The 23,224-nt window shown below is 47.2% G+C and overlaps 1 protein-coding gene across 3 annotated transcripts in view; it reads left to right on the forward strand.

The window, feature by feature from the left end:
• Positions 1-23,224, forward strand: part of NRBP2 (nuclear receptor binding protein 2) — a 173,799-nt gene that overhangs the window by 129,918 nt on the left and 20,657 nt on the right. For all 3 annotated transcript variants that reach the window (XM_077493455.1, XM_077493454.1, XM_077493456.1), the window contains 7 exons: positions 3,663-3,755; positions 3,836-3,968; positions 11,603-11,705; positions 13,579-13,629; positions 13,950-14,085; positions 14,181-14,234; positions 16,230-16,293. In XM_077493455.1, the coding sequence (XP_077349581.1) occupies positions 3,663-3,755; positions 3,836-3,968; positions 11,603-11,705; positions 13,579-13,629; positions 13,950-14,085; positions 14,181-14,234; positions 16,230-16,293 (634 nt within the window). The remainder of the gene's footprint in view (positions 1-3,662; positions 3,756-3,835; positions 3,969-11,602; positions 11,706-13,578; positions 13,630-13,949; positions 14,086-14,180; positions 14,235-16,229; positions 16,294-23,224) is intronic.

Below are 23,224 nucleotides of genomic sequence, written 5' to 3' on the forward strand. Positions count from 1 at the left end.
GCTTTATAGCAGAAAATAAAAAAATATTATTTTATATATATTTTTTTTTTAAATTGTCTTCTTTTTTTATTTTATTTATTTATTTATTTTTTTTTTTGTGCAAAAAAATAAAAAGCGCAGGGGTGAATAAATACCACCAAAAGAAAGCTCTATTTGTGGAAAAAAAACCCGCAATTGTCAGTTAAAGCGACACAGTGCCATATTGCGAAAAATGGCCTGGTCAGGAAGGGGGTAAATCCCTCCCAGGGCTGAAGTGGTTAAAGTGTTACTAAACCCACAACAGCAGAATAAGTCTGTATATGCGGTAAAGCGCGTTTGTTTTCAGTGCCGGGACTCTCCAAATCCTCCCAGCACAAATTCCCCCCCCCCCCCCCAATCATCCCTAGTAGCAAAATCCCTCCCCCCCCAAAAAAAATTACCCTACTAGCACAATTACCCTACCCCCTCTACCATATCACCTCCTCTAGCACAAATCCTCTTCCTTCACCCCCCCCCCCCATAACACACAAATCCCCCTAAATCCCCACTCTTAGCACACGCCCTAAATTTCCCCTCCTAGAACGACTCTTATCCCCTGTTGCCCCCCCCAAATTCCACCTCTCAATACAAATCCCCCCTCCCCCCATCTCCTCGTGTTGCCCCACCACCACAGTGCCCAGGGCAGCCACCCCTCTTGCCCACCCCTTGTCCCAGCCAGGGGCGAACTGACCATTCGGCCACTCGGGCACTGCCCGAGGGCCCCAGGCCACTAGGGGGCCCCATCAGGGTTGTCAACCTCGGTAAAACCAGGGACAGTAAAAATCTGTGTTTTTTTTAAAAAAATATTTATTTTTTTACATCTCTCTCTGAAATGTCCCTTACCGACATCCTTTTGGTCTAAAAACCCCAAGATTATAGCTGCCCCACCTCTCCAGTACCTTCTCAGTCAATAGAAACATGTCTGTGTATACTGTGTACATGTATGTGTATACTGTGTGGCCCCATAATCTCTGATTGCGTGGGGGCCCCATAATGTTGTCAGTCCGCCCCTGGTCCCCAGCCCTGCTTGTTCTACTCACTGTGGAACCTCGGGGGTTAATCCTCTGCATTGTGTAACAAGGCTGTTTGGTCCTGTCCTCTCTGATCATCCCCTTCTTCTTCTCCAATTCATCTCCTGATAGTTCCCAGTCTAGGGGACAAGCTGCACATGCTCAGTTTGGTTGCGTATTGCGAGAAACCTTTTTTTTTTTTTTTCTTGGGAGAAAGCATGTGATTGGCACAGGGCCAATCAGCACTGTCCAGACACAGGGTCAGGGGTCCTGCAGCCTCATTGGCCTGCCATAGGAGAATGAAAACTCCTCGTATTACGCTTTAACCAGACACTGATAGACGTCACAAGACTGCTCTACCTGCTGATGAGAAAAGGTATTTTGCAGTTTGTATTTACTAAAACTATTGCATTTCCATGTTCTGTGTACTGTGGGTGACCAGATGTAGTGAATTCAGGGTCCTGGGTTTTAGTAACACTTTAACAGTCTTCCTGGGAGAAATAATTGAAAAGTAACACAAGGGTAGAAATTCTTACCTTTCTGGGGAAAATGCTGCTCTCGGCTCCTTCCAGTGCCGCTCACACAGCCGGGAACCTAGGGGGTTTATCACGTGATCGCTGCTGCAGAGAAGGCAGGGAAGTCTCAGCCAGTGTGATCTCCTTCAGGAAATCATGTGACCAATAGCCTAGGCCAGTGATTGGCGAACCTCGGCACCCCAGATGTTTTGGAACTACATTTCCCATGATGCTCATGCACTCTGCAGTGTAGTGGAGCATCATGGGAAATGTAGTTCCAAAACATCTGGGGTGCCAAGGTTCGCCAATCACTGGCCTAGACTTTTGAATGTCTGAGCGACACTGGGGGAGCGCAGAGCACTTTTTTTTTTTAATGCTCAAGAACAATACCAAATACAGATTTCAATACAAAAAGGAGAACACGTTTGATTATGAAAAAGTTAATGAGAGACGTGAACTTATCAGCCTCTAAAGATTTTACATCAGTCCATTCTGTAGACCCAAAAGACAGACGGACCAATTTGTGGGAATGAAAGCATCTCAAATCTTTAGATACATCTTTTAATACATCTCTTATTAGCTTTGTAAGTGTGAAGACGTGTTTCATAATCAAAAAGTGTGGTCCTTTTTTTGTATTGAAATCTGTATGATGTATTATTATTATATATATTTTTTTATTATTATACAGGATTTATATAGCGCCAACAGTTTGCACAGCGCTTACCAAAATGAAGGCAGACATTACAGTTACATTACAATTTGGTACAAGAGGAATCAGAGGCCCTGCTCGCTAGAGCTTACAATTATACATAAAGATACATGCTTTCCCCTGAGGAAGCGACAAGTCGAAACACGTTGGGGAAAAATAACCTCAGCTGTGAAAACAATATCATCCTAAGTTTGAGGTGAACACTCAGATATGGTCATCTGCCTGTATTACATGAAATATGTTCATGAGACTCAACGACTATGAATACAACATCCGCTTAATTTTTGACACAATTTGAATGTTTTAAAGAACTAAGTTTTTTTTGCTCTCTTTTTTTTTTTTTTTTATTTAATGATGCTGTAAAAATAACACCCAGAAAATTTTTATTCCAACTTTCTAGGTTTATCGTAGGAAAGAGGTGGGCACAGGGTGATGCTCTGCGGATGTATAAATAGGTTTATAATGGGAGAGAGGTGGGCAGAGTGTAATAGTATGCTGATGGAGTGCTGAGTTTATTGTAAGAGATAGGAGGGCAGACGGCGATGCTCTGCAGATGTAGAAGAGAAACAGAGGCACAGGGCGATGCTCTACAGATGCAGAAGAGAAGCGGGGCACAGGGTGATGCTCTGCAGTTGTAGAAGAGCAGTGGGAATGGGGTGATGCTCCGCAGATGCAGAAGAGAAGTGGGCACAGGGTGATGCTCTGCAGATGTAGAAGAGCACCAGGCACAGGGAGAAGCTCTGCAGTTGTAAAGAGCAGTGGGCACGGGGTGATTCTCTGCAGATGCAGAAGAGAAGTGGGCACAGGAGATGCTCTGCAGATGTAGAAAAAGAAGCAGGCACGGGTGATACTTGCAGATGTAGAAGAGAAGTGGGCACAGGGTAATGATTTGCAGATTTAGAAGAAAAGTGGACACAGGGTGCGGCTCTGCAGATGCAGAAGAGAAGTGGGCACAGGGTGATGCTCTGCAGATGCAGAAGAGAAGTGGGCACAGGGTGATGCTCTGCAGATTGTAGAAGAGAAGCAGGCACGGTGATGCTCTGCAGATGTATAAGAGAAGTGGGCACAGGGTAATGATTTGCAGATGTAGAAGAAAGGGGGCACAGGGTGATGCTCTGCAGATGTAGAAGAGAAGCAGGCACAGGTTGATGCTCTGCAGATGCAGAAGAGAAGCGGGCACAGGGTGATGCTCTGCAGATGAGAAGCGGGCACAGGGTGATGCTCTGCAGATGTAGTGCTAAGTTTGTAGTAAGAAAAAGGGCACAAGGGGATGCTCTGCAGACTTTTCTCTTATAGTTAAAGCTGGGGGTGGGGTGGAATAATGCGTGGGATGGAATACTGTGATTGGATAACTGTGTTCAGGTTCTGATTGACCCCGTCATTGTGAGGACCAATCTGATTGCCTTACAGATGGGCGTGCTGGAGATTCAGTCCAATGGGGACAAAGTGTTGGAGGAGAATGTAAAGCGAGCGATCCACGCCTTGGAGGACCCCAATATGAAGGTGTGAGAAGAGTCGATGTCTGGAGATCAGCTCGGCATGTCAACTGATCCTGATTGACACTTTGTAACATTATTTTCCAGGAATTTATCCTGCAGTGTCTCTCGGCGTCCCCGAAGAAACGCCCGTCTGCGCACGACCTTCTCTTCCACCGAGTCTTATTTGAGGTCCATTCGCTGAAGCTCCTAGCAACACACTGCTTCCTCAACACCCCCTGTAAGCATTCAAGCTGACGGTTAATCTGTGTGTATTTCTCCTTCCCTGGTTCCCCCATCCCCCCTCATCAACATGAAAAATCCCCCCATTTCTATGACATATATCTTATATTAGGCCCTGTGATGTCATCACCGTCTCTCTGTTATTCTCTATGCAATGCAGGCAGATCATGGCTGGTGGGAGGGGCCAGGCAGGGGGTGGTACATGGCTTCCTGAAAACAGGAACTGTTCTCAGGAGACCTCAGCCCTGATGTAAGCAGTGGGCTGGCTATTGGGAGGAGTTATGCAAATTTCAATAGGCTCTGATGGGTGGATGTCAGTATGGAGGAGTGCCCGTTCTCCTAGGCAGGTAAAGGGTGACCCATAGAGCATTGCCAGGTGTTCTTACAAGGGGTACATTTTATTCATATCATTTAAACCAGTGGTCTCCAAGCTGAGGCCCGGGGGCCAGATGTGTCCCTTTGCTTGCCTTTTTCTGGCCCTTGGGGCACTATTCCTCCCACTGACACCAATGATGGGGCACTATTCATCCCACTGACACCAGCAATGGGGCACCATTCCTTCCCCTGATACCAGCAATGGGGCACCATTCCTTCCCCTGATACCAGCAATGGGGCACTATTCATCCCACTAACACCAACGATGGGGCACTATTCCTCCCACTGACACCAACAATGGGGCATCATTCCTTCCACTGACACCAATGATGGGGCACCATTCCTCCCACCGACACCAATGATGGGGCACCATTCCTCCCACTGACACCAATGATGGGGCACCATTCCTCCCACCGACACCAATGATGGGGCACCATTCCTCCCACCGACACCAATGATGGGGCACCATTCCTCCCACTGACACCAATGATGGGGCACCATTCCTCCCACCGACACCAATGATGGGGCACCATTCCTCCCACCGACACCAATGATGGGGCACCTTTCCTCCCACTGACACCAATGATGGGGCACTATTCATCCCACTGACACCAGCAATGGGGCATTATTCATCCCACTGACACCAGCAATGGGGCACCATTCCTTCCCCTGATACCAGCAATGGGGCACTATTCATCCCACTAACACCAACGATGGGGCACTATTCATCCCACTGACACCAACGATGGGGCACCTTCCTCCCACTGACACCAATGATGGGGCACCATTCCTCCCACTGACACCAATGATGGGGCACCATTCATCCCACTGACACCAATGATGGGGCACTATTCCTCCCACTGACACCAATGATGGGGCACTATTCCTCCCACTGACACCAATGATGGGGCACTATTCCTCCCACTGACACCAATGATGGGGCACTATTCCTCCCACTGACACCAATGATGGGGCACCATTCCTCCCACTGACACCAATGATGAGGCACTATTCCTCCCACTGACACCAACAATGGGGCATCATTCCTTCCACTGACACCAATGATATGACACTATTCCTCCCACCGACACCAATGATGGGGCACCATTCCTCCCACCGACACCAATGATGGGTGCACCATTCCTCCCACCGACACCAATGATGGGGCACCATTCCTCCCACTGACACCAATGATGGGGCACCATTCCTCCCACCGACACCAATGATGGGGCACCATTCCTCCCACCGACACCAATGATGGGGCACCATTCCTCCCACTGACACCAATGATGGGGCACTATTCATCCCACTGACACCAGCAATGGGGCATTATTCATCCCACTGACACCAGCAATGGGGCACCATTCCTTCCCCTGATACCAGCAATGGGGCACTATTCATCCCACTAACACCAACGATGGGGCACTATTCATCCCACTGACACCAACGATGGGGCACCATTCCTCCCACCGACACCAATGATGGGGCACCATTCCTCCCACCGACACCAATGATGGGGCACTATTCATCCCACTGACACCAATGATGGGGCATTATTCATCCCACTGACACCAATGATGGGGCACTATCCTCCCACTGACACCAATGATGGGGCACTATTCCTCCCACTGACACCAATGATGGGGCACTATTCCTCCCACTGACACCAATGATGGGGCACCATTCCTCCCACTGACACCAATGATGAGGCACTATTCCTCCCACTGACACCAATGATGAGGCACTATTCCTCCCACTGACACCAATGATGGGGCACCATTCCTCCCACTGACACCAATGATGGGGCATTATTCATCCCACTGACACCAATGATGGGGCACTATTCCTCCCACTGACACCAATGATGGGGCACTATTCCTCCCACTGACACCAATGATGGGGCACCATTCCTCCCACCGACACCAATGATGGGGCACCATTCCTCCCACCGACACCAATGATGGGGCACCATTCCTCCCACTGACACCAATGATGAGGCACTATTCCTCCCACTGACACCAATGATGGGGCACTATTCATCCCACTGACACCAATGATGAGGCACTATTACTCCCACTAACACCAATGATGGGGCACTATTCCTCCCACTGACACCAATGATGGGGCACTATTCATCCCACTGACACCAATGATGGGGCATTATTCATCCCACTGACACCAATGATGGGGCACTATTCCTCCCACTGACACCAATGATGGGGCACCATTCCTCCCACTGACACCAATGATGAGGCACTATTCCTCCCACTGACACCAATGATGGGGCACCATTCCTCCCACTGACACCAATGATGGGGCACTATTCATCCCACTGACACCAATGATGAGGCACTATTCCTCCCACTGACACCAATGATGGGGCACTATTCCTCCCACTGACACCAATGATGGGGCACTATTCCTGCCAGAGACACCAACAATGGGGCAATGTTTACTTCCACTGACCCTGGGGCATTTTCTACTCCTACTGGGCACAGGCCGGCCCCTCAAAGTTGGAAGGACAGTAAACTGGCCCTTTGTCTATAAAGTTTGGAGACCCCTGATCTAAACCTTTTTAAACTTCGTAAAAAGCGTTGGCTGGAGTGGAACTTTTATTTGTTTGTAACCTAAAGTCCATCTAAACCTTTCCTGTCCATAGAGTGACAACGCTGCTATGTGATCTCACTGCGGGACAAAAAGAGTTGTCACCTTTATTAAAGGAAGTAGAAAAATAACAGATCTGGCAGGATCAACAGGTAACAAAATGATGTTACAGGGGGGACTCAGTAAAGGGTAATTGGGACTTTGAATGAGATACATATGTTTATGCGTCTCCATCCCTACATCTCTAATGTAAAAGGGGGAAGGGGGTTGGGACTTTGAATGAGGCAGAAGACTGGAGGGACTCAGTAAAACAAAACCCGCTGTGTTATTGTATATACAGTGCCTTGAAAAAGTATTCATACCCCTTGACATTGTTCACATTTTGTCATGTTACAACCAAATATGTAAATGTATTTTATTGGGATTTTATGTGATAGACCAACACAAAGTGCCACATAACTGAGAAGTGGAAGGAAAATGATAAATGGATATCAAAATTGTTTACAAATAAATATGTGAAAAATGTGGGGGGGGGCAGTTATATTCAGCCCCCTTTCTGATACCCCTAACTAAAGTTTAGTGGAACCAATTGCCTTCAGAAGTCACCTAATTAGTAAATAGAGTCCACCTGTGTGTAATTTAATCTCAGTATAAATACAGCTGATCTGTGAAGCCCTCACAGGTTTGTTAGAGAACCTTTGTGAGCAAACAGCATCATGAAGGCCAAGGAAGACACCAGACAGGTCAGGGATAAAGTTGTGGAGAAGTATAAAGCAGGGTTAGGTTATAAAAAAAAAAAAAAAATCTCCCAAGCTTTGAACATCTCACGGAGCTCTGTTCAATCCATCATCTGAAAATGGAAAGAGTATGGAACAACTGCAAACCTACAAAGACATGGCCATCCACCTAAACTGACAGGCTGGGAAAGGAGAACATTCATCAGAGAAGAGCCAAGAGCCCCATGGTAACTCTGGAGGAGCTGCAGAGATCCACAGCTCAGGTGGGAGAATCTGTCCACAGGACAACTATTAGTCGTCTCTCCACAAATCTGCCCTTTATGGAAGAGTGACAAGAAGAAAGACATTGGTGACATAAAGCCATAAGAAGTCCTGTTTGTAGTTTGTGAGAAGCCATGTGGAGGACACAGCAAACATGTGGAAGAAGGTGCTCTGGTCAGATGAGACCAAAATGTAACTTTTTGGCCTAAAAGTAAAACGCTATGTGTGGCAGAAAACTAACACTGCACATCACCCTGAACACACCATCCCCACCGTGAAACATGGTGGTGGCAGCATCATGTGGTGGGATGGTTTTCTTCAGCAGGGACAGGGAAGCTGGTCAGAGTTGATGGGAAGATGGATGGAGACAAATACAGGACAATCTTAGAAGAAAACCTGTTAGAGTCTAGAAAACACTTGAGACCGGGGAGGAGGTTCACCTTCCAGCAGGACAACGACCCGAAACATCCAGCCAGAGCTACAATGGAATGGTTTAGATCAAAGCGTATTCATGTGTTAGAATAGCCCAGTCACAGTCCAGACCTAAATCCAATTGAGAATCTGTGGCAAGACTTGAAAATTGCTGTTCACGGACGCTCTCCATCCAATCTGACAGAGCTTGAGATATTTTCTAAAGAAGAATGGGAAGAAATGTCCCTCTCTAGATGTGCAAAGCTGTTAGAGACACCCCCAAAAAGACCTACAGCTGTAATTGCAGAGAAAGGGGGTTCTACAAAGTATTAACTCCGGGGGGCGTCATACAAATGTACCCCCAACTCTTTTCACATATTTGTTTGTAAAAAAAAATTGAAAAATCATTTATCATTTTCCTTCCACTTCACAATTAGGTGCCACTTTGTGTTGGTTTATCACATAAAACCCCAATAAAATACATTGCCGTTTTTTGGTTGTAAGATGACAAAGTGTGGAAAGTGTCAAGGGGTATGAATACTTTCTCAAGGCACTGTACTCATATAGGTTTTGGTTCTACATGATGTTGGCACAGAAATCTCGGCGAGGATATTGCCGCGTTGTAACGTGCCCATGTAATACCCGGCAATCGGTGCTGATCCGGCCAGTTTACAGCGGCTCTATCAGGAAAGAACAGACCAGCAGCCTATTAGGGGGATAACACGGCACCACTAATATCAATTAAAAACAATTTTCACATCCACTAATGTCGTTATCCGGAACAATACTAACCAATCGGTAAATGCCGCCGGATACGAGTGCCCCGCTTTATAAATGATGCAGCTGCAGCAATTTCTGCTGGACAACCAGAGGAAAAACATTATGACCATCAAAACTTCTGAAGTGGTGGCGCCCAGTCCATGAGTACGGGGGCTCAATCCGTGGGGGTGGGGTCTCAATACATGAAGAAAAGGGTCTCAAGATCATAACCAGGGCCGGGACAAGGGGTGGGCAGGAGGGGCAGCTGCTCTGGGCACTGTGGTATTACGTGAGGTGGGGGGCAACCACATGGAGATTGGGGGGGGGGGGATTTGTGCTGGGAGTGGGAACTTGGGTGGCAGCAGGGGGTAAGAATTGTTCTGGGAGGGGAAATTTGGGGAGGTATGCTAGGAGCAGTGATTTGGGTGGGGGATTTGTGTTGAGAGGAGGGATGGAAGAAGAAAGGTAGGGCTCTTGTACATAAGAGGGAGCTCATTACATGTGGGGGGGGGGGGGTCTCAGTACGTGAGAGTGGGGTCTCAGACCATAAGGGTGGACCACAACCCTTAAAGGTAGGGACTTGGTACATTAGGGAGGAAACTCAGTACATGAAGAAGGGGTTTCAGTACATGAAAGAAGAAACACAGGGAAGGGGGGGGGGGAATCAGTACATAAGGTAAAGCCTATAAAGTTGGTCCTCAATCCATGAGGGTAGAATCTCCATACAAGAGGATGGAGACTCAGAACATAAAGGATTAGCCACTACCCAAAAGGATGGCCTAACAGTATATTAAGCCCAGTATGTAGCACCTCTGGACACTTTTACATTACACAGCCCCCCCACACCTCTGGACACCTTTACATTACACAGCCCCTGCACCTCTGGACCCCTTTATATTGCACAGCCCCCCCCACACCTCTGGACCCCTTTACATTACACAGCCCCCGCACCTCTAGACCCCTTTATATTGCACAGCCCCCCCCACACCTCTGGACCCCTTTACATTACACAGCCCCCCGCACCTCTAGATCCATTTACGTTACACAGCCCCCCCCCCCCGCACCTCTGGACCCCTTTACATTACACAGCCCCCGCACCTCTGGACCCCTTTACATTACACAGCCCCCACACATCTGGACCCCTTTACATTACACAGCCCCCTGCACCCCTGGATCCCTATACATTACACAGCCCCCGCACCTCTGGACCCCTTTACATTACACAGCCCCCGCACCTCTGGACCCCTTTACATTACACAGCCCCCACACATCTGGACCCCTTTACATTCCACAGCCCCCTGCACCCCTGGATCCCTATACATTACAAAGCCCCGCACCTCTGGACCCCTTTACATTACACAGCCCCACACATCTGGACCCCTTTACATTCCACAGCCCCTGCACCCCTGGATCCCTATACATTACAAATCCCCTGCACCTCTGGACCCCTTTACATTACACAGCTGCCCCCCACACCTCTGGACACCTTTACACTACACAGCCCCCCCCCACCTTTGGACACCTTTACACTACACAGCCCCCCCCCAAACCTCTGGACCCCATTACATTACACAGCCCCCCCCACACCTCTGGACCCCATTACATTACACAGCCCCCCCCCACACCTCTGGACCCCATTACATTACACAGCCCCCCCCCACACCTCTGGACCCCTTTACATTACACAGCCCCCCCCCACACCTCTGGACCCCTTTACATTACACAGCCCCCCCCCCCCCACAGCTCTGCCCCTTCCTACCTTATTTGGATATGCAGAGCGGAGCAGGGAATAGGAGGCAGAACGGGAGAGAGAAACAGCAGCGAGAGCTCACAGTCTATTGACAAAGGGAACTCTGAGCCTAGGTGCCTTGACTATGGTACAGTTTTATGGTTGGTGAAAAGTGAAGCAGTAATAGACTTGGAATTTTGATTTGTATTTTGTGATAGAACAAATCATATGCTATTCAGAGTTGGACCTGTAATCAGAAACATGACATGCAATCTGAGTCAACCATGACCTTCCTCTACTCAACTGTGGAGCAGCCACCTATCCCTCCTTCCCATCGTTCTCCTCTTTGTGCTTGGCTCTCCCTCCGTTCTCTGTATACTGCTCTCTTTTTTTTTTTATACATTTCTTTCCTACCCCCCACAGTCTTCTCATTCTTCCTTCTTTGTCTTCTCTCTCTTTCTCAGTCTCTTTCTCCTTCCCTTCTTTCCTCCTATTCTACGATGCTTGGCAATGTTTGCACCTAATGCTACATATTGTAATTACACCCCCAAACCCTCACCCTTCAACAATACATTGATTATTATCAGCGACTATTGATGGGTCACATCGCTAGTGAAAATTGGACAATGTGTGACCAGCATTGGACCATAGTACAAATGTCTTTCCCAGTCCTGACCTGTCCAAAGTGGGGTGTCCCACTTTGACCCTCGAGGTCCAAAGTCATTGTGATATCCCTCTATCATATTGTCTCTGCAGACATCACGCAGGATAGCCTATTGGAAGAGAAGACCAAAATGATCGACCCTCAGGGTATCATGGCTTCTGTGCCACGGAAGGGGCAGTCGGCTGTGCTGTGGAGGTGAGTGTGAACCGTATTGCTGAAAGAGTGGGTGGCTGAGGGCAATGCATAGTTGTAAATGGGGCCAGCCAAGGCTGGAATGGGATCCTGAAGAATTCTACTAGCGAGCCAGTAGATGTGTGCTCTTAGTATGGGTGCTGGGCATGCGCGGAGGTGCATTGTGGTCCAGTTGCAGAAAACAGAACTATATTGAAATTTAAGTTTGGCAATGCACAACAAGCCAGGTGTGAGGACAACCCGACTGAGCACGTTCAGAGGATTACAGCGATGAGCAGTAGGTTGTGCTGACAGCGTTTGTTTCCAGGGGCGGAATGAGGCCTGACCGGTCCATACCCAAATAGGGAGGCTTCCAGGAAGATGGCATTTCCCCGCCACTGTCCCTACTCTTCTGGAACCTCTCCCTGACACTAAGCCATGTCCCTAACAGATGGGTGAACTGTCCCTACACTACCCACCCTGTCCCTACACTAACCACCTTATCCATACACTAACCACATGTGAAATGTGTGCCAAGCCCAGGAGTCAGCATCTTAAATATACTCTACAAACAAATGGGCACTGCCCACACCTATAACTGGCCTTTGCAGCAAAGAGCACATGGAAGGGCGGTGCATGTCAACGGAAACCAAATAAATTTTCCAGCTCAACTTAACGACCAGCCTGCCAACAACTGAATTGCCGTGTCTAACAGTATGCGTCAAAAACAGGGGTTTAGTTTGCAGACATTTGCAAATACCTGCGTAGCTACTTCATAGCACCCCAGTATTATCTGAGTTCCTAATTCCTAATTTTTTTTGAGCGCCTCCATAGTACAAGCACATGCATTTTAATGGATAGATAGAGTGCAAGCAGGCATGTACTGGCCATCGGGACTACTGGGAGTTTCCCGGTGGGCCGATGGCTCAGTGGGCCACTCTGATGTAAGGGGGCTGCTGATGGGACACTCTGATGTAAGGGGGCTGGTGATGGGACACTCTGATGTAAGGGGGCTGCTGATGGGACACTCTGATGTAAGGGGGCTGCTGATGAGACACTCTGATGTAAGGGGGCTGCTGATGGGACACTCTGATGTAAGGGGGCTGCTGATGGGACACTCTGATGTAAGGGGGCTGCTGATGGGACACTCTGATGTAAGGGGGCTGCTGATGGGACACTCTGATGTAAGGGGGTGCTGATGGGACACTGATGTAAGGGGGCTGGTAATGGGACACTCACATGTAAGGTGGTGCTGATGGGACACTCACATGTAAGGTGGTGCTAATGGGACACTCTGTTGTAAGTGGCTGGTGATGGGACACTCAAAATGTAAGTGGGCCGGTCTGGATGAAGTCCAGGGCCAAATTTCTGTCCCAGTCCAGCCCTGAGTGCAAGTGAGCCTGGAGGGAGCCCACCCCTCCTTAAAAGCACAGGGGCGCACTGGACACCCAGCCTATAGCACAATGGCAGAAAAGGTGTCCATTGCGTCTCCTCACCAATTTTCCAACAGTACAAATGGCCACTGCCCACATCTAGAACTGGCCTTTGCAGCAAGGAGCACATGGAAGGTCAACGCATGTCAAACAAAACCAAAGCAAATTCCCGGCTCAACTCACCGACCAGTCTCACCCAAGATGGGTCACCAGAGATGCATGGGGCTCAAGCATCCAACTGGATAGCTGCTCCTGTGACCCAGGAAACCATAGAGGAACCAAGTTCCTCTTGCCGTTCTCTCTTTCTGCAGTGCCGCTGTGGTTTGAGCACCACCTGCAGTGGAGAAAGCAGACTGCACCTGCCTACAAGAAAATCGATCCTTAGGACACAGGAGGGTTTTTTTTTGGCTAGAGGGGTTGCTTGTCTATAGAAATGATCTCACACTTTCTCCTATCTTTACCAGGTATTCCCAGGTTGGGTCTATGGAGCTGGACAAATTTCTGGAAGATGTCAGGTGAGAGGACGCTGTGGTCAGCCGTTGATGGCTTTGACTGTCTGGATCTCTCTCTTTTTTCAGTTTGACATTATCTAACCTTCATATTCTCACCTCCTCTCTCACACACTGGCTCTGCTCCAGATCTTCTTGGCCTGTCACAGTCTAAGTATTGTCTCTCTGATTACCTGTGTTATGGAGAATGTCTATTTCTCTCTCTCTCTCTCTCTCTCTCTCTCTCTCTCTCTCTCTCTCTCTCTCTACGTTATCTATCTCCTTCTCTTTCCCATTTCCCCAACTCTCTGGCTTCTTTGAATTTAATGTTCTTGTGGTTCCCCTAGAAATGGGATTTACCCACTCATGAACTTTGCCGTCTCTCGTCCTCATGTCCTACCACGCGCCCTCTCACAGTCTCAGGAGGATCTACAGACGGTGAAGACCCCCACCCCAGAGCCGGTGGAGGTGGAGACTCGGAAGGTGGGCCGCAGAGAATATCTTGTGATATAAGAGGAGGTGGTCAGTTATTATGACCAGTTGCCCCCAATGTTTAGTTCTTTTCCTCTTCATTGCAGGTCATCCAAATGCACTGTAGCCTGGAGCGCAGGGAAGACAAGGCCCGCTTACATGTATGTAACACACCAGTCCATGCTACTGGAATTCCATGTATGAGTACTCAAGCTCCCGTGTGATGAAATTGTTCATATATTCTTCTGCATTTGATGAAGAAAAGAGTAGAAAGGAGGGTGGGATCTCCTCATAGAGGGACATGAACTGTGTATAGATCGATATCAGTTATTGATTCCATCTTTACTCCTATTGGACAAATAGTTTTAAAAAATATTGGTTGGACCTTCCAAGACCCATTTAATATTAGGTAAAACCTAAACCATTAGTACCTGCTAGCACGCCATACATTAGTCTGGAAAGTGCCGGGGCAAGGCTCTATAATATCTAAGACGCAAGGGCCAAAGTGCCCCCATCAACCAGTGCTGGGATGATGCCATACTGTGTCCCTCCTCTCCTTTGGGTTGGGGTCAGGGCGCCCACATCCCTGCAATAAACCATTGTGCCCAGGGCAGCTGTCCCTCCTGCCCACCCCTTGTCCTGGCCCTGCCCCCAACCACTTTACATGTTCTGCCCTTTTTATGCCCCCCTCTTGCTGAAACGCCAAAGATAGCTGCCACTTTTGCCTACCATGTGGCCTAGCCCTGGTCCTTGGGAAGTCTTCTCTGTTTCACACCATCCCCTGCCTTCCAGTTGACCTAAAGTTTGGACCCTCTCCCTCCATTATCCCACAGTGCAATACACCCACCCAGTGTCGGTACAAGGTCATCTAGAGCCCAGGGCAAACTAGTCAAACTGTGTCCCCCCCAAGATGTATGAGCGTTATGTGTCCGCAACAATCCCCCCACAAAAACACTGACCACTAATTTGCATGCTTACCCACTAAGCATAAATTCCCCCCTCCTCCAGATCTGCATCCCTGCTGAAATCCCTCTTCTGAGCAAAAATCATCCACCCCCAATCCCCTAAATCCCTCCAGCTCAAATGCCCCCCCCCCCCCCCAAAAACAAAAAATAAAAGAAAAAAAAAATTCACCCCTCCTAGCATAAATCCTTTACCCTTAAAACTTCCACTCCTTGTACACATCTTCTCCTCCCCCACTTCAAATCCCCCCTCCTAGCACAAATCTTCTTCTAACACCCCCCCCAACAAATCCCCCTAAATCACACTCTTGGCAATTCCCCCCCCCCAAATTTGCCCTCCTAGAACAATACTTATCCCCTGCTATGCCCTAAATTCTCCCTTCCAGCATAAATCCCTCTCCCCCACCTCACATGATACCAGTGCCCAGGGCAGAAGCTCCTCCTACCCACCCCTTGTCCCAGCCCTGCACCCACCTATTTGTTGGCATTGTGGCACCAGTTAGAAGCTTAGGATGGACTTTACATACCGAGTAAATCCAGGTTTTGGGATAGAAGGACTGAAGGCTGGTTCACACCACAAAAACGCACTCCAGAGCGTTTCTGCATGAGCGTTTTTGATGCGTTCCAGTGCGTTTTTGGTGTGTTTTTGATGCATTTCCAGATGCATTCCAGGTGTTTTTTTTTTTTTCTTCTATTTTGCTGTTTTTTTGTTTTTTTCCACTATACTAGGGTTGCGTGCTTTGTTGATGCGTTCCAGTGCGTTTCAGTGTGTTTTTTGATGCATTTTACTGCGTTCCAGTACAGTCCAGTGCAGGAAAAATGCAGCATGTTCTACTTTTTTTTTTTTTCTCTGGAACCGAAAAGCCCTGAAACTGACCGCACTAGTGGGAACTATGCCATTGGAAACCATATAACCTACTTTCCAATGTGTTTTTGATGCAGAACAAAAACGCACTGGACTGCATGTGGTGTGAACTGGCCCCCGAAGCCATGTGGTGGCCTAAATTTTTTTAATTTTTTTTTCTTGTTTGATCGTGACAGGTCCACTTTAACCCCTGTCTCCTCTATCACAGATTTTTTGTGTCCCTGCTGCACATTATTGCTCTCTATACAAGCCGCCATTATAATTATTGTCCATTTCTACATTGGAGCTCCCTGTACCTTCTTCTGTGTCATGGGTCTGTCTTTTCACAGCTCACCCTCTACCTGAAGCTGGAGGACAAGCTGCACCGACACCTGAGCTGTGACCTGCTGCCCAGTAAGTATAATTGCACCCTGTATGTTTTCCTAGAAATAAAAGGGAATAATCATTCACCACAAAGTGGCGCACATAAAGAAGCACTCCAAACCAGGCAAGGGAAATTCAGAACTAAAGGATTTGTTTGTGTTTTGGACAGTTTTATGATTCAGGCAACCCTACCACACAGGACAGTCAGGTCAATGGCTTCACTGCTCTCCAGTACAGCTAGTCACCTCCCTGCCCACAGCCTGCTGATTGGACAGTAAAGAAGCATTGCCACACTGCTCACTTAGTTCTCTCCCTCTGTCGGCAAGCTCCCAGCATTAGACTGACTGCACTGTACAAAGCAATCGAGCCCTAATAGGATCTCCGTGCTGGTCCGTTCTCTCTCTGTGCCGCTAAGAAGAGGATTACATAAAGGTTCTATAAAGACAGAATTCATGTACCTATACCTGTCTACTCTCCCCTGTCACAGCATATGAGCTCATCACTAGACATGTGCACTGGGGAAAAACTATTTTTTTTTAGTTTCCGTTGTATTCCTTTTAAAAAATGTTTTCATTTATCGGATCATTCGTTATGATTGGCGTTTGTTTTTTTTGATAATTCGTAACTTCGGATGCATTGGAATTTGTTATGTTCCATTTGTTTAGATGTGGTATTTGTTATTTCAGATAATTCATAACTTCAGATACATTTGTATTCGTTACTGTGACAGTAGCCACTGGGGGGTTTGTGGAACTCAACTTTACCATAAAGAGCTCCTGAGACTCCATGTCCAGCTCCCCCGGCCCCTCTTATGTGTAAATCACCCTGTGTCCATTACGGGCACAGGGTGACTGAGAACCCCACTATGATCTGTGATATTTAGACACTCTGTGCAGTCACACTGGAATGTTGTATATATGTATATATTGTGCGTTGTCTCATGCTGTTGTGGACTCTTTGCTGTGATCGTTTGGGGTGAGGTTGTATTTCTATTGTGTCTGTCTTGGATATTATGGGATGTGTATGTAGATTAGCTGTGAGATTGGTGGGGGCGAATTCCTCCAGCAGCTCTCACTGCCAATAAGACTGTTTACTGATGAGAAATTTTAATAAACCTGACCTGTGTGTCTATTGTGATTGGACAGTTTACCCCGCCCTGAATCCACGGGGGAGGGGGGGTTATCTCTGACTTGTATATCTGTTGTAACATGTGCTTGAATAAAGGAGTTTGATGTTGTTGTTCACCCTACATTGAGTTACGACTGGTGACTGGGTGAGCTAAAGGGTCTTGGATAGTGCTGGTTTTGGACAAAGGAAGCATTTATAGCGGACATAGTCCTGTTGAGGACAGGGGTTTGTCACAGTTCACTAAGGCTGCTTTCACACTGGGGCGGTATTCAGGCATTACAGCGCTAAAAATAGCGCCTGTGTAACGCCTGAAAAAAACCGGCCCCTTTAACTCCAGTGTGAAAGCCGGAAGGCTTTCACACTGGAGCGATGCGCTGGCAGGACGGTGAAAAAAGTCCTGCTAGCCGCATCTTTGCAGCGGTGAAGGAGCCGTGTATTCACCGCTCCTAAACCGCTCCTACCCATTGAAATCAATGGGACACCGCGGCAATACCGCCGGCAAAGCGCCACTGCAGCGGCGCTTTGCGGGCGGGTTTAACCCCTTTTCGGCCGCTAGCGGGGGTTAAAACCACCCTGCTAGCGCCCGCACACCGCCGCTAAAACGATGGTAAAGCGCCGCTAAAAATAGCGGCACTTTACCGCCGACGCCGCTCCCCCTGCAGTGTGAAAGCAGCCTAACAGTTAGCAACATTTGAAAGGAAATTCCAATACCTATAATTTAATAGTCTATAACTTATTATAGTTTTTATCATTATTATTTATTCTCAATAAATAATTATTAAAATCAGCTATAATAATGGTTAATTATAATAGAAAATACAGAAAAACAATTTTTTTTAAATCATTGTATTTTATTGAAGTTTTCATGTTACAGAAAAAAGAAAGGGCATAGAATAAAACAAATTGGGAAGAAAAAACAAAACAAAAGCAAGATGTAACTACAGAAACGGTTACATTAGCACACACTGCTGCACAAATCAAGTTTTATCAGGTACTAGAATACAATCTCATTTTGAACACTGAAACAGTCGGAATAAAACAGAGAACGAGGTGTCAACAGAACTTAAAACCTCCGGTATTTAGCACTCCAGATACTCCAGATTGCATCAAATTGCCTGCATTTTAAAGCATTAATAGCTAATGCTCGCTCCAGGGTGTAGTGCTGGTGGACTACTTTGGTCAGGTCTGTGACGTTTAGTGCCCGTTCACACTACCGCGACTTGTCAGGCGACTTAGCCGCCTGACAAGTCGCGCTCCGTTCTGTACTATGGAACCGTTCTAATAGGAGTGACTCAAATCGCTCCGACTTAGAAAAAGGTTCCTGTACTATTTTTTGGGCGACTTCAGGCGACTTGCATTGACTTCTATACAGAAGTCGTTTTGCAAGTCGGCGCTGAAGTCGTGTGCAGGTCGCGTCTGTGAGTCGCGCTGCAAGTCGCGTCGCCCCTGTGTGAACCGGCACTTATGGTCAGGGCAGTTTTCCAATGTTGCAAAACCGAGGATCTGGCCACCAGGAGAATGTTGGAAACTACCGCCCTCATATTGTGAGGAAATTTATCAATACCTATGTGTAGGATCGCTAAAGCTGGGTTAGGAAGAGTATTGATATCCGTGAGGGATGTTATGAGTTGGAATACTTGGTTCCAAAAACTTATTAGGTTAGGGCATTCCCAAAACCTATGGAGTAAGTGGCCTGATTGCCCGCGGTTCCTCCAGCATAGTTTTGAGGTGTGTGGAAAGATTTTCGACAATCTACAAGGGGTGTATTGCCATCTATTGATAATTCTAATAGTCATGGCCCAGTAACTGATAGAGCGTGAGGCTTTTTGGATCTCGCGAAAAGCTGTCGTCCATTGATCATCTGGGAATGTATTTCCTAAGTCAGCTTCCCAAGAATTGATCTGTTTAGTCTTCGTGAAGGACTTCTTGTCCTGCAGAAGAGCATAAAAGATCGTTATGCCTTTGTTCGTCGAGGGCTCGCAGGTAAGGAAGTGCCACGCAGTGGGTGGTATTTTAATTGTAGGGAGAGGATTTTTAGAAAAACAAAGTTTGAATGTTTTTGGGTGGTTTGGATTTTTGAGTTTTCAGATTTTCGCTCTTGTTTTTCGATTTTCTTTTATTTTTTCTGATTTTCGCATTTTTTTTTTTTTCCAATTCTTCTTCTTTTAGAAAATTCGGCAAATAGTCTTTCGTTCGGATTCTTCTGAATGAATGAATATGCTGAATTCTGATGAAAAATGAATTTGGAACGAAACAAATTGCACATGTCTACTCATCACAGGGGGGGGGGGCGCTGGTCCCAACAGCTGCTCCGTCCCTACAATAACTTGGGATGGGGCCTACCTGGCTGCATTGGATTTTAAGAGGATTGTTTTAGATATGTTGAAAGGGAGTCCAGTCTGGTAGCACGTTACGCTGCTATACTCATATGGGACAAAACACTTTAAATTGGCTCTAAATTCTTTTTTTTTTTTTTTTTTTTACCTTAATCACTTAAAGACCAAAAGGATTTAACCCCTTAAGGTCATTTTTGATGATGCGGCATTGCGTCGTTTAACTGACAATTGTGCGGTCGTGCGACCTTGTACCCAAACAAAATTTGTCCTTTTTTCCCACAAATAGAGATTACTTCCGGGGGTATTTGATCACCTCTGCGTTTATTTTTTTGCACTATAAACAAAAAAGAGCAACAATTTTGAAAAAAATATATACTTTTTGCTACAAACAATATCCCCCCCCCCAAAAAAAAAATTCTACATCAGTTTAGACCAATATATATTTTTCTACATATTTTTGGTTAAAAAAATAAATAAAATCACAATAAGAGTGTATTGATTAGTTTGCGCAAAAGGTTATAGTGTCTATAAAATACGGAATAGATTTATGGCATTTTTAGTAATGGCGGTGATCTGTGATTTTTAGCGGGACTGTGACATTGCGGGGGGGGGCAGATTGGACACTTTTGAGACTTTTTGGGACCAGTGACATTTATACAGCAATCAGAGCTAAAAATAGCCACTGATTACTGTATAAATGTCACTGGCAAGGAAGAGGTTAACACTAGGGGGCGATGGAGGGGTTAAATGTGTTCCCTAGAGCGGTTTCTAACTGCGGGGGGGGGGGGGGGGGAGAGATCGCTGTACCTGATCAGTAGGAACATCGGATCTCTCTCTACTTCCCTATCAGAATGAGAGAGCGGCCAATGTACACCAACGATGATTTGCGCAGGGGGGCCAACTTGCCGCAGTATAATGATGGCGGCTGGTCAGTAAGCAGTTAATGCATTTCCTGTATTAAGGTAACAAAAACTTCCCACTACTTTTTCTACTCCCATCCTCTCCTCCCATGACTCCTCTCACCGATCCAGCGCCACCCTGGCTGCAGCAATTCTCCTCTCACTTCCAGACATGAGAGGTGCTCAAAATATTTTCGGGGGCACAAACAAACTGAAAAATACTGGAAAAAAACAAACCATCAATTTCAGCCTCGCTGTGCCATCAATTGCAGCCATTGTGCCCATCAAATGCCGTCACTGTGCCCCATCATATGCAGCCACATGTGCCCCATCAAATGCAGCCACATGTGCCCCATCAAATGCAGCCACATGTGCCCCATCAAATGCAGCCACATGTGCCCCATCAAATGCGGTCGCTTGTGCCCCATCAAATGCGGCCGCTTGTGCCCCATCAAATGCGGCCGCTTGTGCCCCATCAAATGCGGCCGCTTGTGCCCCATCAAATGCGGCCGCTTGTGGCCCATCAAATGCGGCCGCTTGTGGCCCATCAAATGCGGCCGCTTGTGGCCCATCAAATGCGGCCGCTTGTGGCCCATCAAATGCGGCCGCTTGTGGCCCATTATATGCGGCCGCTTGTGGCCCATTATATGCGGCCGCTTGTGGCCCATCATATGCGGCCGCTTGTGGCCCATCATATGCGGCCGCTTGTGGCCCATCATATGCGGCCGCTTGTGGCCCATCATATGCCATGCCACCACTTGTGCCCATTAAATGCATGAATCTATCCATTATTCATAGAGGGGGGTGGCGTGACAGAGGGGGTGGCACCCATGCGCCCTTAATGGGCGCACCGCCACTGGGTCTCACAGGAGACAATGAGCGCAGGGATAGTCGCAGGCTTCTGCTGCGGTCAGTCAAGGAGGAAGCTGGAGGCTTGTCTTATTTGAGCTGTGTGTGTCTATGGATGCACGCAGCTCCAGGTCGGGAGCATGCACGCATGGGTGCCTCTTTAGCACCCTGCTGAGAAGACACACAGAGGAGGGAGCAGACAGTGCCATCGGGGGGGACTGCCTTTATTATCACTTTAAAGTGGTTGTATACCCACATTTTTAACTTTTACCTACAGGAAAGCCTATAATAAGGCTTACCTGTAGGTAAAAAAAATATCTCCTAAACCTGTACGGTTTAGGAGATATTCCCCTCGGTATGCGCCGCTGACTGCAGCGGCGCATGCGCACAAGGGGTTTCTCGCCGTCAAAATCCGGCAGCGGCCGGACTGAAATCTCCCGCGCGCATGCGCGGGAGTGACGATATCGCGGCTCCTGCCACTCACAGCGCCGGAGCCGCGATACCCGGAAGAAACGCCGAGGGAGCATGTCAGCTCCCTCGGCGTGGATCGGGCCAGATGTCGGGGCCTCGTTCCAAGGTAAGTATTTCATAATGAGCTAGTATGCGGTGCATACTAGCTCATTATGCCTTTTTCTTTGCAGGTTTAAAAAAAAAAAAATGTGCGGGTTTACTACCGCTTTAAGTACAGATTTATTTACTTCACAAGAACATATACATATACAAATTGGCTGCGGTTTTGGGCACTGTGCCTTTCGTCAGGCCAAACAGCAGATCTCAACACATTTTCATAACATACCCCATGAATAGGGATTAGACAGGAAATGGTGTGATACATGTATGAGTCATCACATTCATACAAAGCAGCAACTGCAGAGAATAAACAGTAATACTAATGAGAGACGCCAGTCGCCTTTCTCCGATATTCAAAAGACAAACATCAAAGGCAGAGAACTTCAAATTCACAACTGAAAATATATTAGCACATCGTGACAAAAAACTAATTCTGAATATCAATCAAAATCACAATTTAGTCCCGATGGATATAATGCACCTAATTTGTGCGCCCAAAGGACTTCCTTTCTTTTTAATTGTACATCGCTGTCCCCTCTTCAGTTCCAAATCATTAATAGTACATTTCAATTGAGATACTATACACTATTATTCTATAAAGTGTCTTGCTAATTGTGATCTATTTTGATTGATCTTTAAAGTGATATTAAGCCCTGGTTCACATTGGTGCGATTTGGCATATACGATTTGACATGTGAAATTGCATGCCACATCAGCGGCAATTGCCAGCAATGGCACCGTCCTAATTGGTGTGACGCCGCACTGATTTTCCAAAAGTAGTTTCTGTACTACTTTTGGCAATTTCGGGGAATGCGATTTCCATTGACATCTGTGCAGAAACCCGCACTGATGTCTCTAAAAATCGCCCACGAAATTGGGACTGACATGCGGGAATGAAATCGTGCAAGTTCCCGCAGTCGGTGTGAACTTTTTTTTTTTTTTCTAACAACCAACATGTTCCCAGAGACGATGTCCGCTTGTGACGAAACACACGTAGGGAGGTTAAGGTGCTGATGTCATCGCATCATACTTAGTGGACGGGTGTTCGCTTGGTGGCCGGCTGTATTTTATGATCGTTTTTATCTTCCATTCTGTGGTGTCTGACCTCTTCCCTTGGTGGTTGATGCCCGAGTCTCCCAGGCTTTTTGGTACTTAGTCCAAGACTTTTCCCATCATTAT

Source organism: Lithobates pipiens, unplaced genomic scaffold, assembly GCF_037356315.1.
Source record: "Lithobates pipiens isolate NorthernLeopardFrog02 unplaced genomic scaffold, aLitPip1_a1.2 Scaffold_19, whole genome shotgun sequence".
Taxonomy (NCBI): Eukaryota; Metazoa; Chordata; class Amphibia; order Anura; family Ranidae; genus Lithobates; species Lithobates pipiens.